Source organism: Polyodon spathula, chromosome 4, assembly GCF_017654505.1.
Source record: "Polyodon spathula isolate WHYD16114869_AA chromosome 4, ASM1765450v1, whole genome shotgun sequence".
Taxonomy (NCBI): Eukaryota; Metazoa; Chordata; class Actinopteri; order Acipenseriformes; family Polyodontidae; genus Polyodon; species Polyodon spathula.
In genome coordinates this window covers 82,498,468-82,516,799 of record NC_054537.1, presented here as the reverse complement: position 1 = coordinate 82,516,799, position 18,332 = coordinate 82,498,468, and the positions used below count along the sequence as shown (strand labels likewise).

Here is an 18,332-nt window from a genome sequence, read left to right as displayed (position 1 = left end):
GCGGCTCTTGGGAGAACAAATTTGGGAGGCGCCCGAGAAAAGTCTATTACTTCTGTAACGGGTGAGCAGGACAATATTAGACTGTAAAACATTCTCAACATTTGCTAGCACTTGGAAAATTTTGGCGGAGAAACAAAGTGGAACTTCTTTGCAACTTCCCATGACAAAAGACCCTGTGATGGTGTAGGAGGAACCATTAAACAAATGGCAACAAAAGCCAGTTTGTAGCATCCATACCATGATCAGATCCAGACTCCACACCAATTGTACAGGTTTGCAAAAGACAACATTCCAGCTCTTGAAGTAGAATACTTCACGATAGCACAATGGTAAGCTGAGCAAGATTTTCTGGAGCAATGATTCCTCAAGGTAAGAACTGTGCCTGGCACATGGTATCTCCACTTTCAACCAGTTTCCAAAGCAAAAGTCCTTGTACGAGAGTTCTCCCAGTGAACAAAACAAAAAGAAGAATCAATCGCAGTCGAAGAGGATGTCGTTGACCTTGTGAAAGGATATGTTACTGTTCAGTATGACAGTCACTGGTGGCTTGGGCTGGTGGTGTCTGCTGACCAGAAGAAACGGGAGGCTGAAATTAACTTCCTACACCCGAATGGACCAGCACGATCATTCTGTTTCACATGCAGTCCAGATCAATTTATTGTAGACATGGGGGATATGTGCTGACATCAGTGGAGCCAACAACTGCAACAGGAAGGACATACACCCTGAGAGACAAGGAGATGGCCAAAGCATGAAAAGCCTAGACAGAGTGGCTATGAAGGAAAAGGGCAACTTAAGCATAGGCGAGTGGTAAATTGTGTTGCATGCAGAAATATAAGGACAGAGACCTGAAAATGAAATATCTGCTTTTCTACCACTTCTAACAATACGATTTATTTCAAGGCTCGGTGATTCATTTGACTTGAACAGTGGTAATTACAGCTCCTGGAGAAGCATCACTTAAAATACCAAACAATAAGTACCACTGACAGAAGTACCACTGGTGGGGACAAAATTAAACGTTCACAATTCAGTATTGAGTTATATTTAATTCAACTGTATTTGTTTGTTTTAGCTAATTGTGTAAATAGGGCACATTGGTTAATTCATTAATATGTTAATAGCTGTTACAGCTGCACCAGTTCACTATAGCTTCAATTTAACAGGAGAGGAGAGTATACTCGATTGCAAATAAATATTTTTGTTTAATTGTATTGTGTGCCATCGCTTCACTTAGAAGTCCACCTGACACTTTGCATTCAACCAGTGGCAGGCACAAAATGAAACTTGCAGGCTATATATATATATATATATATATATATATATATATATATATATATATATATATATATATATATATATATAAATAATGGTCTAGGCTACAAGCTATCAAAAACGGACAAAAATCAAAGGTTATGTGATTTGACCAAGGTGAGGTGAGGACTTTGAAGACTCCCTAGTCTCCGTCCGGACAGGTATACTCATGGCTTGCAGGACACCTCATAGCTGACAAAACAAGGGAACTAATGTTGGCTTGATTTTATTGGGTAGGACTTCATACTGATGTGTCGCAATATGAGTCGAGTGGTGCTGGGTTGAGTGCGTCCCGGCCTATTGGTCCCACTGCCAATTATTTCCACCCCCTTTGAACGTATTGCAGTGGACATAGTGGGCCCTTTTACTACCTTCTAATTCCGGCTGTACACATATATTGGTGGTAGATTATGCAACGTGATACCCGGAAGCAGTTCCATTGAGGTCCGCTAGTGCAGATTATGGCTAGAGTAGGGATTCCAAAGGAGATTTTGATTGTTCATGGAACCAACTTTCGGCTAATATGTTATAGCAAGTGTATAAAATATAAAGAATACATCCCATCAGGACATCTGTTTATCATCCATAGATGGATGGTTTGGTGGAATGCTTTAATCAGACCTTAAAGCAGATGCTGAGACGTTTTGTGATTCAAGAGCAAAAACATTGGGCATTGCTTCTTCCCTGTCTCCCTTTTGCAGTGAGAGGTGCCGCAGAGCTTGACAGGGTTTTACCCTTCGAGCTCTTGTACGGCCAACAGCCTCGCGGCATCCTCGATCTGTTGAGAGAGTAGTGGGAGGAGAACAAAGGCTCGTCCAAAAATGTAGTGCAACATGTACTCCTACTAAGAGATCCTACTAAGAAAATGCACTAATTCGAACCTTTCGACCAGGAGACAATGTAATGCTGCTGCTTCCCTCATCAGAATCGAAATCATCTGCTAAATGGTAGGGGCCACATAAAGTGATTCGGGCTATAAGAAAGGTGAATTACAAAATTAGACAGCCCAGTTGCCGTAATGAACATTAAATTTATCATGTAAATTTATTAAAGCACTGGCAGGCAAGGAAGGCCTTATTTATAGCTCCAGATAAAGTAGAGGATGATTTAGGCCCTGTTTAGAGACCTCTAGCACTAAAGTCATTTCGATGGGGAACAATTGATTCCAGATCAGCAGCGAGAGCTGCATAAGCTTGTTGAGGAGTTCAAGGATGTTTTTTCTGACTTGCCTGGCAGAACCAACCTTGTTGAAAATGACATTATCTCTCCCTCAGGTGTCACAGTAGAGAGAGACCTTACTGGATTCCAGAAAATTGACAAAGTGGTGGTAGCAAAGAGGAATGGGCGATGCTCGAACTTTAGCCTTCCAGGAGCGAGTAGTGCAGTCCAATTGTGATGGTGGCCAAAAAGGATGGCACCAATCACTTCTGTGTTGATTTCTATAAGGTAAAAGCTATTGCCAAGTTCAATGCCTACCCCATGCCTTGGGTTGACGAGCTTCTAGATAGACTGGGAATGGCAAAGATTATCTCCACTCTGGACCTGACAAAGGGATACTGGCAGATCCCCCCTTAGCCTGCAGTTCTAGAGAGAAAACCTAATTTTCAACCCCTCAAGGGCTGTTTCATTTTAAAACCATGCCGTTTGGGCAACATGGTGCGCCCGCTGCCTTTCAGAGACTGATGGACCAGGTCTTACACCCACACCATGAATATGCAGCAGCATATATTGATGATGTGGTTATTTACAGCTCCACCTGGCGAGGGCGTTTGGCTAGGATCACGGTCATCCTTCAGTCACTAAGGGTAGCCTGGCTGACAGCTAACTTGGGAAAATGTGCGTTTGCCAAAACAGAGACTCAATATAATGGATTTTTAATGGGGAATGGAGGGGTGAAACCTGTTGTCACCAAAATCCAGGCTTTGGTAGACGCTGCAGTCTCCAAAACCAAGACTCAGGTGAGGGCGCTACTTGGGTTAGCCGGTTATTACCACCTCTTTATCCCAGAGTATGCCACAGTGGTCAATCCCTTAGTTGACCTCACCAAAAAGAGCACACCAAATTTGATTGAGTGGTCAGTAGAATGCCAGGGGGTGTTTGATACTATTAAGCGAAGACTCTGCCAGACCCCCACTTTCATCACATCAGATTTCACCAAGAGATTCATCCTACACACCAATGTGTCAGATGTTGGTTTGGGTACTGTCTTGTCCCAAATGGTAGATGGAATAGAACACCTGATGTTGTATATCAGCAAAAAGAGCGCATACTCCTTGGTCAAAAAGGAGTGTTTGGCCATTAAATAGACTACTGACTCTTTGCGATGTTACCTGCAGGGACATTCATTTTCTTTTTCATCACAGACCACACCCCACTCAAGTGGTTAAGCACAATGAAGGACAGCAATGCCCAGATAACTCGTGGTATTTGGCATTGCAGCCCTTCATGTAAAACATGGTACCACGTGCGGGGAAACACCATCAAAATGCGGATTATTTTTCTCGGGAGGGGGGAGTAATGGGAAAGGTAGATTCAGCGAGAGTCTTCCTTCATCTCCACTCTGAGTGCTGGGGATATGTGACAGAAACAGAATGATTCCTGATGGTAAATCTCCCTCCCGACCTAAGAATGTGTTTGTTAACATTTATGTATTAAGCTAAATCAGATTTTTTTTTGGTTAAATCTTGGAAAAAATACATGATTTACATTAAAGCCGGGAGAAACACTGTTAAAATATGAATGTGTTAATTATTATTATTAATTAGTTTCAAACGTCATTTATCTTGTTCTACAAGTCCTAGAGTTATCGTCAACGGCTCATTTGAAAGGTAATAACTTGGACTAATAAGCTGTTATTTATGTGTTTATTACATATGTTCTAGCCTTAAAAAATAAATAAATACATTTTGGTCAGTCATGTCCCCCCTTACTGACTGTAGAGCCCCTCCCCCAAACCCCCAGTGGTGCGCGCCCCACACTTTGCGCACCCATGCTCTACACAAAAAGGTAGAGACTGATTCAGGCTCTTATACGCCCTTGCTTTAATTGGCGTCTGTTTAAAAAAATCATAATAAGTACATTCAAGTACTCAGCTGTATAATTACTGTTTTTCTTTTCTTTTATATAGACAATGACTCCTAGGAGGAGAGGGTGACAGGTCTCCTAGAGGGGTGTATATATATTACACAGTTCCTGTTGTACAAGTATGACATTCTGTATATTCTGTTTTCATAAACTAATAAACAGTAGATCTGAAAAAAAGAATATTCAAAAAAAGCGGAACAAACTTTGGAGTAAAAGCTTAGTAAGTCTAGCCCTTTTGACCTTTATCTACTGTACAAAAAATGAAATGTTAAAATGTAAACAAGACACAATTAGGGGTAAAATATTAGAGCTCTCAGTCAGTGAAGAAGCTTCATCTCTTATTAACTTGAAGATATAACATATTTTATACAGCTGATCCATTTATTCTGAGTTGGCAGTTTTTCAAAGTGACCACATGCAAGACATTTCAGATTGCGGAAGTCCTTCCTGGCTAGTCAGACCACTTCCTGTAGCTGTTAGCAGTCCTGCACTGATAAACACATGTATAGTGGTAGATTGCAAGCAGTATCCAAGCTTTGCAGTTGCATTGCTTATCTTTTGATCTCATTTGGGCTTTTTATGATCAGTAAGTGCACAATATATCCGATTGCAAACATATATAAAATACATGAAATGTGTACTAGCATGTACTGTTTATAGTTATGTGCATGTTCTGACTTTTGTACTGCAGGTATGTGGCATGTTGTATCCTTGAGCTCTCATTGCACATGAAATGACATTGCAGAGCGGCACTCTCGTTGCACGTGAAATGACACTGCTGAGCGGCTCTCGGCTCTCTTGTTGCACGTGAAATGACACTGCAGAGCGGTTCTCGGCTGTGTAGTTGGAGTTGAAATGACACTGCAGAGTGGCTCTTGGCTCTCTCGTTGCACGTGAAATGACACTGCAGAGGGACTCTCGGCTCTCTCGTTGCACGTGAAATGACACTGCACAGCGGCTCTCGGCTCTCTCGTTGCACGTGAAATGACACTGAAGAGCGGCTCTCGGCTGTCTAGTTGGAGTTGAAATGAAAACGCAGAGCGGCTCTCGGCTCTCTTGTTGCACGTGAAATGATACTGCAGAGCAGCTCTTGGCTCTCTCGTTGCACGTGAAATGACACTGCAGAGCGGCTCTCGGCTCTCTCGTTGCACGTGAAATGACACTGCAGAGCGGCTCTCGGCTCTCTCGTTGCACGTGAAATGACACTGCAGAGCGGCTTGGCTCTCTCGTTGCACGAGAAATGACACTGCAGAGCGGCTTGGCTCTCTCGTTGCACGAGAAATGACACTGCAGAGCGGCTTGGCTCTCTCGTTGCACGAGAAATGACACTGCAGAGCGGCTTGGCTCTCTCATTGCACAAGAAATGACACTGCAGAGCGGTTCTCGGCTGTCTAGTTGGAGTTGAAATAACACTGCAGAGCGGCTCTCGGCTCTCTCGTTGCACGTGAAATAACACTGCAGAGCGGCTCTCGGCTCTCTCGTTGCACGTGAAATGACACTGAAGAGCGGCTCTCGGCTGTCTAGTTGGAGTTGAAATGATACTGCAGAGCGGCTCTCTCGTTGCACATGAAATGACACTGCAGAGCGGCTCTCAGCTCTCATTGCACTTAAAATGACACTGCAGAGTGGCTCTCGGCTCTCGTTGCATGTGAAATGACACTGCAGAGCAGCTTGGCTCTCTCGTTGCACGTGAAATAACACTGCAGAGCGGCTCTCGGCTGTCTAGTTGGAGTTGAAATGACACTGCAGAGCGGCTCTCGGCTCTCTCGTTGCACGTGAAATAACACTGCAGAGCGGCTCTCGGCTCTCTCGTTGCACGTGAAATGACACTGCAGAGCGGCTCTCGGCTCTCTCGTTGCACGTGAAATGACACTGAAGAGCGGCTCTCGGCTGTCTAGTTGGAGTTGAAATGACACTGCAGAGTGGCTCTCGGCTCTCTTGTTGCACGAGAAATGACACTGAAGAGCGGCTCTCAGCTGTCTAGTTGGAGTTGAAATGACACTGCAGAGCGGCTCTCGGCTCTCTCGTTGCACGTGAAATGACACTGCAGAGCGGCTCTCGGCTCTCTCGTTGCACGTGAAATGACACTGCAGAGGGGCTCTCGGCTCTCTCGTTGCACGTGAAATGACACTGCACAGCGGCTCTCGGCTCTCTCGTTGCACGTGAAATGACACTGAAGAGCGGCTCTCGGCTGTCTAGTTGGAGTTGAAATGACACTGCAGAGTGGCTCTCGGCTCTCTTGTTGCACGTGAAATGACACTGCAGAGCGGCTCTCGGCTCTCTCGTTGCACGTGAAATGACACTGCACAGCGGCTCTCGGCTCTCTCGTTGCACGTGAAATGACACTGAAGAGCGGCTCTCGGCTGTCTAGTTGGAGTTGAAATGACACTGCAGAGCGGCTCTCGGCTCTCTCGTTGCACGTGAAATAACACTGCAGAGCGGCTCTCGGCTCTCTTGTTGCACGTGAAATGACACTGCAGAGCGGCTCTCGGCTGTCTAGTTGGAGTTGAAATGACACTGCAGAGCGGCTCTCGGCTCTCTCGTTGCACGTGAAATGACACTGCAGAGCGGCTCTCGGCTCTCTCGTTGCACGTGAAATGACACTGCAGAGCGGCTCTCGGCTCTCTCGTTGCACGTGAAATGACACTGAAGAGCGGCTCTCGGCTGTCTAGTTGGAGTTGAAATGACACTGCAGAGCGGCTCTCGGCTCTCTCGTTGCACGTGAAATGACACTGCAGAGCGGCTCTCAGCTCTCATTGCACTTAAAATGACACTCAGAGTGGCTCTCGGCTCTCTCGTTGCACGTGAAATGACACTGAAAGACTGCAGAGCGGCTCTCGGCTCTCTCGTTGCACGTGAAATGACACTGCAGAGCGGCTCTCGGCTCTCTCGTTGCACGTGAAATGACACTGCAGAGCGGCTCTCGGCTCTCTCGTTGCACGTGAAATGACACTGCAGAGCGGCTCTCGGGCTAGTTGGAGTTGAAATGACACTGCAGAGCGGCTCTCGGCTCTCTCGTTGCACGTGAAATGACACTGCAGAGCGGCTCTCGGCTCTCTAGTTGCACGTGAAATGACACTGCAGAGCGGCTCTCGGCTCTCTCGTTGCACGTGAAATGACACTGCAGAGCGGCTCTCGGCTCTCTCGTTGCACGTGAAATGACACTGCAGAGCGGCTCTCGGCTCTCTAGTTGGAGTTGAAATGACACTGCAGAGCTCTCGGCTCTCGTTGCTGAAATGACACTGCAGCACGTGAAATGACACTGCAGAGCGGCTCTCTCTTGTTGGCGTGAAATGACACTGCAGAGCGGCTCTCGGCTCTCTCGTTGCACGTGAAATAACACTGCAGAGCGGCTCTCGGCTCTCTCGTTGCATGTGAAATGACACTGCACAGCGGCTCTCGGCTCTCTCGTTGCACGTGAAATGACACTGCAGAGCGGCTCTCAGCTCTCATTGCACTTAAAATGACACTGCAGAGTGGCTCTCGGCTCTCTCGTTGCATGTGAAATGACACTGCAGAGCAGCTCTTGGCTCTCTCGTTGCACGTGAAATGACACTGCAGAGCGGCTCTCGGCTCTCTCGTTGCACGTGAAATAACACTGCAGAGCGGCTCTCGGCTCTCTCGTTGCACGTGAAATGACACTGCAGAGCGGCTCTCGGCTCTCTCGTTGCACGTGAAATGACACTGCAGAGCGGCTCTCGGCTGTCTAGTTGGAGTTGAAATGACACTGCAGAGCGGCTCTCGGCTCTCTCGTTGCACGTGAAATAACACTGCAGAGCGGCTCTCGGCTCTCGTTGCTGAAATGACACTGCAGAGCGGCTCTCGGCTCTCTCGTTGCAGTTGAAATGACACTGCAGAGCGGCTCTCGGCTCTCTCGTTGCACGTGAAATGACACTGCAGAGCGGCTCTCGGCTCTCTCGTTGCACGTGAAATGACACTGCAGAGCGGCTCTCGGCTCTCTCGTTGCACGTGAAATGACACTGCAGAGCGGCTCTCGGCTCTCGTTGCACGTGAAATGACACTGCAGAGCGGCTCTCGGCTCTCTCGTTGCAGTTGAAATGACACTGCAGAGCGGCTCTCGGCTCTCTCGTTGCACGTGAAATGACACTGCAGAGCGGCTCTCGGCTCTCTCGTTGCACGTGAAATGACACTGCAGAGGGGCTCTCGGCTCTCTCGTTGCACGTGAAATGACACTGCAGAGCGGCTCTCGGCTCTCATTGCACTTAAAATGACACTGCAGAGTGGCTCTCGGCTCTCTCGTTTGAAATGACACGTTGAAATGACACTGCAGAGTGGCTCTCGGCTCTCTTGTTGCACGTGAAATGACACTGCAGAGCGGCTCTCGGCTGTCTAGTTGGAGTTGAAATGACACTGCAGAGTGGCTCTCGGCTCTCTTGTTGCACGTGAAATGACACTGCAGAGCGGCTCTCGGCTCTCTCGTTGCATGTGAAATGACACTGCAGAGCGGCTCTCGGCTCTCTCGTTGCACGTGAAATGACACTGCAGAGCTCTCGGCTCTCGGCTCTCGGCTCTCTTGTTGCACGTGAAATGACACTGCAGAGCGGCTCTCGGCTCTCTAGTTGCACGTGAAATGACACTGCAGAGCGGCTCTCGGCTCTCTTGTTGCACGTGAAATGACACTGCAGAGCGGCTCTCGGCTGTCTAGTTGGAGTTGAAATGACACTGCAGAGCGGCTCTCGGCTCTCTTGTTGCACGTGAAATGACACTGCAGAGCGGCTCTCGGCTCTCTCGTTGCAGTTGAAATGACACTGCAGAGTGGCTCTCGGCTCTCTCGTTGCACGTGAAATGACACTGCAGAGCGGCTCTCGGCTCTCTAGTTGGAGTTGAAATGACACTGCAGAGTGGCTCTCGGCTCTCTCGTTGCACGTGAAATGACACTGCAGAGCGGCTCTCGGCTCTCGTTGCACTTGAAATGACACTGCAGAGCGGCTCTCGGCTCTCTCGTTGCACGTGAAATGACACTGCAGAGCGGCTCTCGGCTCTCTCGTTGCACTTGAAATGACACTGCAGAGCGGCTCTCGGCTCTCTCGTTGCACGTGAAATGACACTGCAGAGCGGCTCTCGGCTCTCTCGTTGCACGTGAAATGACACTGCAGAGCGGCTCTCGGCTCTCGTTGCACGTGAAATGACACTGCAGAGTGGCTCTCGGCTCTCTCGTTGCACGTGAAATGACACTGCAGAGGGGCTCTCGGCTCTCTCGTTGCACGTGAAATGACACTGCAGAGCGGCTCTCGGCTCTCTCGTTGCACGTGAAATGACACTGAAGAGCGGCTCTCGGCTGTCTAGTTGGAGTTGAAATGACACTGCAGAGTGGCTCTCGGCTCTCTTGTTGCACGAGAAATGACACTGAAGAGCGGCTCTCGGCTGTCTAGTTGGAGTTGAAATGACACTGCAGAGCGGCTCTCGGCTCTCTCGTTGCACGTGAAATGACACTGCAGAGCGGCTCTCGGCTCTCTCGTTGCACGTGAAATGACACTGCAGAGCGGCTCTCGGCTCTCTCGTTGCACGTGAAATGACACTGCAGAGCGGCTCTCGGCTCTCTCGTTGCACGTGAAATGACACTGCAGACTGAAATGACACTGCAGAGTGGCTCTCGGCTCTCTTGTTGCACGAGAAATGACACTGAAGAGCGGCTCTCGGCTGCCTAGTTGGAGTTGAAATGACACTGCAGAGTGGCTCTCGGCTCTCTCGTTGCACGTGAAATGACACTGCAGAGCGGCTCTCGGCTCTCTCGTTGCACGTGAAATAACACTGCAGAGCGGCTCTCGGCTCTCTCGTTGCACGTGAAATAACACTGCAGAGCGGCTCTCGGCTCTCTCGTTGCACGTGAAATAACACTGCAGAGCGGCTCTCGGCTCTCTCGTTGCACGTGAAATAACACTGCAGAGCGGCTCTCGGCTCTCTCGTTGCACGTGAAATAACACTGCAGAGCGGCTCTCGGCTCTCTCGTTGCACGTGAAATAACACTGCAGAGTGGCTCTCGGCTCTCTTGTTGCACGAGAATTGACATTGAAGAGCGGCTCTCGGCTCTGTCGTTGTACGTAAAATAACACTGCACAGCGGTAGAAAATAAGCAAGTGCAGACATTTTTCTATTTTTCCTCAAACCAGTGTGGAAGCTTCAACTGTAACAAAAACTACTTGTTTAAACAAATCTAGTTCCCTTCTCATGAATGCAGATGGTGTTATTTGACCAATGTGACCAGGTAGAAATTTTATTTAAAATTTCTGTTTATTTTACAGAGACCCATGAGATGACACCATCTTGTATCACAGGGGTTTGGAGGGGACACATGACACAAAAATGTCTTGTTACTTTAAAGCCATTAAAAAGCTATTTAGCCATAGAGCAATTAAAAATGATTTAAATGTATTTTAACAGACAGAGGGAAAGGTTTAATAGTTGACAAATTCTATTTCCATAGAAGAGTACTACATACATACACATATTCACTTTGACTTCACCCCTTTCACATTAAAAAAAATAAAATAATGCATTTCCCAGTGCAGTTGGGCAATGTCCCTCTTTCCTGACTTGTCTGACAATGTCACCCTGACAATCTATCATTGATTTGTTCTGAATACTTTAAACCCACCTCAAATACTGAGTGACAGCACATTTAAAGCTATATTACAGTTATAGGGAGAATTTAAAACAGAATGAAGAATGTGCCCGTGACCGTAAGGGATTTGTTGTGGAAGACAGCAAAGGAAAGAAAGCACAACTTAAGTGTGCAAGTATTGTCAAGTTACTATACATACTGTGACAGAAAAAAATGCCCAAGGATTTTGGAAAATAACCGAAAACAATAATTTCACACAGTATATAAAAAACAAGAGCTCTGGGGAAAAAAACAAAAAAAGATTTACGTAACATTCGAAAATAGCTCAAAATAAGCACCATAAATGTGTAAAATACGAAAAACAGAAGCCGAAGCCCGAAGTATAATATAGTTACTCATAACAAGCTGTAAATTATAGACTTCTGAGTGCTTTTTTTAAAACAGTGTTTTACAGTCTATGTATTCTACACACAAACAAAACCTTCTCACTTTTAATACATGACATGTAAAGCTTGTAGTTTTTCTTTCTTGCAGAGCAGTGGCAGTTAGCCTGTTATCTTTGAATGATGAATCTGTTGAATCTCACTGCAGCCCAGTTATGCCAAGAACCCTGTGCTGCAGGATTTGAATAGGGAACAGAAATGTGACTGGTGTAAATGTAGTGGTCAGAATATTTTTTGGTAGAAGAATAAAGATGTTAGTAGGCACCAAGGCAAATGTTATTTTCAGAAGTCTTATTATTTAATAGCACCAACTAAGTTCTACTGTATTTGTGCTTATGACACCACCCAGTACTTTCTTTTAACATTACATAAAGTAGGCCCACACAAAACGTTTGCACTCTCTCTACCAGAGATAGAGCAGGTGGTCCTTGGCCCATAGAATAAGGAGGACACACAGTCAATTGGGGTACTGAATATTTATAGAATGGCAGTGCCAAAAAAGGGAGAAAGCACGTTATTCACAAGATGCCTGTTGATGTAGACATGCCTGTTTTTGAATTCATATCCACTGCAGCAACATTTTCTGCTTTTTTTCATGTTTTATAGAAGCCCAGCATGGTATAACTTTCATGGCAAAGTTCCCATAGATAATGCTCCTTGACTGATGACTTTTCATTTATTTCAGGAATCACGGCGGAGGTGATTGTAGTGCATTCATTTGACGAGTTACACCAAAGAGCTCAAGAGGCTAAAGGGAAGATTGTTGTGTATAACCAGCCATTCGTCGGATATGGTGAAAGTGTGCAGTACCGAGCTTTTGGAGCTACAGAAGCGGCTAAGGTTGGGGCAGTGGCTTCGCTCATAAGATCTGTTACTCCGTTTTCTATTAACAGGTAAGGTCAAATTCGTATGTTGGGTGTCACTGTTGTACCTAATATTTTTGGTTAGTTTGTTTTGTGTTTAAAAACGCAGCCATTCTAGTACATCAGGAGCTACATCGACTTTCCAGAAAGAAAGAAAAAAATATGTATAATTTGGGTCATAAAAAAAAGTAACATACAAGGTGTAAAATGTGGTACATTGTTATTTTGGTATGATATGAGATCCCTGGAAAGTTTTGACTTGACTTCTTTCTTAGTGGACAGTTCTAAACATTGTCTACATGGCGTCCTCTCTAGATGGAACAAGTTTTTTCTTGTTTCTTTATCTTTGGCAAATATAAAATAAGAGCAAGATTGAAGCAGGTTATTGTCATGAAGCATTCTGTTATTTCGTGCTTCCTTAAAAATTAACCTTTCAAACCAACCTGTGAAAAATCATACTGAAATGCAATAATGTATGACGACTGACAGAGAATGTGTCGAACCCTCATCGTATAAGGTAATAGAGCTACTTACTCGTAGTGACCCCTGGGCAACGTCTCTGATGGCAAAAAGCTCTTCGAATCGAACTTACCATGCAATGCTTACCAGCAATGAATTGTACTCGGCAAGAAGAAAATAACCCAAGGGTCTTTCAAGAACCTGCAGGTCCGTGTATCCTGCAAATCAATGTGGAAGGCCTAACTAGAGCCAAGTGCGTGGTCATCAACCACCTGGCTCAGAGCACAACGCTCAAGTGATCCTTCTTCAAGAGACTCACACCAAAGATGACAGCAATATCAAGATACATGGCTACCACCTCATAGGTGCCATCCATCATGTGCACCATGGAGTGGCTACCCTAGTAAAACTTGACAAAAATGCAAAGCATGTAGCCCAATCACCGGACGAAGATACTACACAGTGGATTACTATTGAAATAGAAGGCTTTACTTTTGTCAACATCTACAAACAACCTAGTACCCAGTTCTCCAGTCTTCCAAGCTACCCGCATCCTGTCATCTATGGTGGTGATTTCAATTGTCAACACACCAACTGGGGCTATCGAAAGAGCACACCGGAAGACGAGGCCCTAGCTGACTGGGCATCCATTCAAGGTTTAACTCTGCTGTTCGATAAGAAACAAGCCAACACATTCTTCTCTGCCAGGTGGCAAACTGGAAAAAACCCGGACTTGGTGTTTTTCAGCCCAACAGACAACCACATGCCTTCACCACAACGCTCAGTGCTGAGCAGATTTCCGAAATCGCAGCACAGACCAGTAGTCACGTTCCACCCAGCACTTGTGACACGAACTCCAAGCAGTCCATCCACTCGCTGGAACTTCCAAAAAGCAAATTGGGCTGAATTCACCAAAGAAAGCAGCTCCTTTCTGCTTAAACTTCCAGATCCAAACTTAACTGATGTTAACGACTCGGCCAATCAGATGCCTCCCTGATGGTATTGCATGATGGATAAGTATCTGCCTGTACTTCTCAGCATTGAGGAGACCATTAATTCTGACCAAATCCCCAACTCCATTTGCAGAAATGCAGCCCCAAACTTGCAAGGAACCTCCACCATGCTTCACTGTTGTCTGCAGACACTCATTCGTGTACCGCTGTCCAGCCCTTCGGCAAACAAACTGCCTTCTGCTACAGCCAGATATTTCAAATTTTGACTCATCAGTCCAGATCACCTGCTGCCATTTTTCTGCACCCCAGTTCCTGTGTTTTCTTGCGTAGTTGAGTCGCTTGGCTTTGTTTCCACGTCGGAGGTATGGCTTTTTGGCCGCAAGTCTTCCATGAAGGCCACTTCTGACCGGACTTCTCCGGACAGTAGATGGGTGTACCAGGGTCCCACTGTTTTCTGCCAATTCTGAGCTGATGGCAGTGCTGGACATCTTCTGATTGCGAAGGGGAGTAAGCATGATGTGTCTTTCATCTGCTGCAGTAAGTTTCCTTGGCCGACCACTGCGTCTACGGTCCTCAACATTGCCCGTTTCTTTGTGCTTCTTCAAAAGAGCTTGGACAGCACATCAAACCCCTGTCTGCCTTGAAATTTCTGCCTGGGAGAGACCTTGTTGATGCAGTATAACTACCTTGTGTCTTGTTGCTGTGCTCAGTCTTGCCGCGGTGTATGACTTTTGACAGTAAACTGTCTTCAGCAACCTCACCTTGTTAGCTGAGTTTGGCTGTTCCTCACCCAGTTTTATTCCTCCTACACAGCTGTTTCTGTTTCAGTTAACGATTGTGTTTCAACCTACATATTGAATTGATGATCATTAGCACATGTTTGGTATAATTCTTTAATCATACACCTGACTATATGCCTACAAAATACCTGACTTTGTGCAAGTGTACCTAGAAGAATTGATGCTGTTTTGAAGGCAAAGGGTGGTCACACCAAATATTGATTTGATTTAGATTTTTCTTCTGTTCACTCACTTTGCATTTAGTTAATTGATAAATATAATCTATTAATATGACTATTTTTTAAAGCACTCTTACTTTCCAGCATTTTTTCACATCTGACTAAAACTTTTGCACAGTATTGTGTGTGTGTGTGTGTGTGTGTGTATATATATACAGACACATCGTTCATTGTGCACAGTAATGCATACACATTTTTTTAAACTTAATATTTTATTCAAAACTTGAATGCTCAAACTGAAGACTTCTAAGGGTAAGATAAGTTACAGTAAATGTCAGCAAAAACTAAAGAGAAAAAAATGAAATATGTTGATTGCGTAAGTATTCAGACCCGTGAACTCAATATTTGGTGGAAGCACCTTTGGCAGCAATTACAGCTGCAAATCTTTTTGGGTAAGGCTCTACCCTTTCTTCTTAAGCCACTCCAGTGCAGTGCTGCTTGGAAGTCCCGATTGCTAATCGACTGACCAAAGCAGTGCAGCTGGGATTCCAAAGGCTGATTGAAAACAATAGACTGTAAATCATTCACTCAGGCAGAGAGACTAATCTGATTACAGTTAAACACATTGCGGACTAGTAAATAAAATTAATAAAGTAGAATACTGTTCTGTATTATCACAATACAATTGTTTTCTGTGTGGTTGTCAGTGTGACTGCTCCCGGGGCTTTTAGGTATAATGTAATATAGCTCCTTTATTTCTGCACTCCCGCGTTTCATGCTTTGTGAGAATATTTAATACATCCGGACAGAAAGGTACATGAGCGCACAGCCCCATATGTGTTACACCACTGGAGAAAATTACATTTTAAAACCAAAATGACTGCCGCGGGGCTTCTAGCATTAAGAGAGTCGCATTGCTTGGGCATCAATTAAGCTATAGCATACAAACAAATTCCATTCAAAGAGCAAAGATATTATTTTCATGCCTGAACAAACCAACAGATTATGAAAACACGTTATGAGTCTCTGATTACAGATATTGGAAGCTGTGGGCTGTTCATTTTACCAGGTAATGTAGGTAATATGACAAGCAATGAGATAATCTCTCACATCTTTGGGAAGTCTGTATGCATAATAATAGCCACCAAAAATACTCATACATACAAGTCTGTCTACGTCTTGGTCCTGTTTAAGGATCATACTATTTACTCGATTTTATATGCTGTACAGTAGTTCGCGGTATGTGTCATACACATCGAAAGGATCTAATAAACAGGGAAACTTATTGTTTACCATACACTAATATGTTATTCCAGGAGCAAGCACAACAGTTATACCAAAAGTAATTTACAATACCAAGATTTGCATACAAAATAAATTATAGTAGAATTGATTATTGATATGTCAGCAAATAATACAGCACAGTATCAAGATGCTAAAATAAGAATAAATTACAATAATTAATTGTGTGTACATTTGTTATCTTTTTTTTCTTTTTTTTTTTTTTACAGAAGAATGAATTGTTGTTAGGTTAAGCAGCTGTTTGGTGTTAAATCTTTAAAATAACTGCTATTTAAACAGTGCTTTTCTTACTAATGATAATTCCAAACTTCTTAGTTTAAAGTAAAAATACATTTCTAAAATCAATTTGTAAGCCTTACTTAACAAAAAAGCCTATTTCTGTTTTTAAAAATGTGCAGTGAACGGGGCATCCCTGATTCATTTGCTAAAAGGGCACAGCTGAATACTTTAGTACCAGACAACCACTTTACGTAGTTGGGTACTGCCAGTACTGGATAATCTCAACATTTGGTCACGGCTGTAGGAATGTGCCTGACAACCACAGTGGTCTTTGTATGTCAGCAGTTTTTCAATCAATATACATGACAGCACTGCCAGTTTGTATTCTGAAGGAAAGGTGTGGCCTGACTAGTCCATCTGATATGTATTATGCTTCCCTTCCTCGCCAGTGTGCCCAGCTGGTGTCAGCATAGGAGATCATCAGGGATACCAATGAAGAGAGTTCCAGGAGTTTAACCTGCATTTAATAAACACGGGATGATGTGAGGTTCAGGGGAGGTGAAATAGCTGCTCAGTGGTCATGGGATGAAATCTGAATCATAATGTTGGCCATATTTAGGTTAGAAGAAGCTGGGGGCCAGATGGTTGCTATTGTGGATGGTGGATGGTGAAACATCAGTCTGACTACCATCTAGCCAACCATCAGTACCTTGAATCCAGTATCAACCTCTGTGTTAACTGAGGAATCACGCAGGACGTGGATTAGCATATTCCAGTCCACATGGGTTGACTGAGATGTACAAGCTTTTGTCATTAGCTTTAGCAATGGACGGCTTTTTTTTTTTTTTTTTTTTTTAAATATGTAAAGCTAACTTTGATGAATTACATTTTCAAATGAGATGATACCTGTAAATCCAGGGGAATGTACATGTGGTGTTGCCCACTGATGTGTGTAATTTACATGTGTTTGCAATGCTATGCAGGACTACAGAAATTAATCAACATTTCACATACAGTGCATTGTGCATTATGCAATGCAGTAAACATAGCACTGTAGCAATCTAAACGTGCTTTGTCTCAGATTTTCAAAGGAACTCAGCAGACACATTGAACTTGCAAGTAATTCAAATGATCATTATTACCTTAAACACATTGTGACAAGTCTGTCCATTCAATTAGCCTGTCTAGACTAAAACAATCTGTTAAGGGTCATTTAGGGGAAGTGAGTTCCCAGGGTATACAAATGTTTTAGCATACTGTTACCTGCTGTGTGTTTTTTCTTTTTTAAAAGTGTCTGATTTGGTGAACTCTTGATGTTGCCAAGGGGAAATATTTGTTTGTGTTTGTGTCATTTAATGGATGATCACATGTATAAAAAACACAGCTTTGGCTGAAGGAGTGGTTGTTGAAAGGAGAAAGAGAGCGAGAGAGACGGAAGAAAGAGAAACTAAAACAAACAAGTGTTATAGGTAGGAGTCTACTTAAATTGCAGAGAATTTACATATTTTTCATGTGTAGGTTATGGAATCATAACAGGATTTCTCTGACATTTTGCGGACCTGTTTATACAGATGTGGAAATCGAATAGAAACAGTCCAAAAACTCGGTTACCCAAGGGCATCTGGCATTCTTAATAATGGCCATATATGCAGCACGTTCATTGTCATGTTATTTGTCCCATCCAGGGATTTATTTTATTAGTATGGAGTGAAAAGAATGAAAACATGCCTATTTTGGTCTAACATTGTAACTGCATTTAAAAGTAAGCAGCAGGTTGTTTGGATCGAGGTGGCTGTGCTAGATAATACCTGTAGTACTCATCTAATTTGGCTACAACTGACAGGAATACTGTTCGTCTGCGCTGACTTTCAGGTTTGTTTTCTTAACAGCTGTGATTTGTTTTACATTCAGTTTAGCAGACTCTAGTATTTTTTTGTTTAATGTGTGATTCTGAAGCTAAATAGCGATTGATTGTTTTTTCTCCAAAGTTACATTAAAGATGTGCAAAACAATTTACCTCCATCTGCATGTAAAGTTTCTTTGGAAAATTTCTTGACACGATCCTCAGCCGAAATATGCTTTGCTTTTTTTGCTTTTGTTGTCCATTTTTGGTGTTTTACCTCCAATGCTGAAAACTAGATGGGTTAATTAAAA

At 44.2% G+C, this 18,332-nt stretch overlaps 1 protein-coding gene across 2 annotated transcripts in view; it reads left to right on the top strand.

Moving 5' to 3' along the window:
- The window catches only part of LOC121314958 (carboxypeptidase Q-like), a 147,101-nt gene that overhangs the window by 21,611 nt on the left and 107,158 nt on the right, over positions 1 to 18,332 (top strand). For both annotated transcript variants that reach the window (XM_041248757.1, XM_041248758.1), the window contains exon 3: positions 12,110 to 12,317. In XM_041248757.1, coding sequence (XP_041104691.1) covers positions 12,110 to 12,317 — 208 coding nt within the window. The remainder of the gene's footprint in view (positions 1 to 12,109; positions 12,318 to 18,332) is intronic.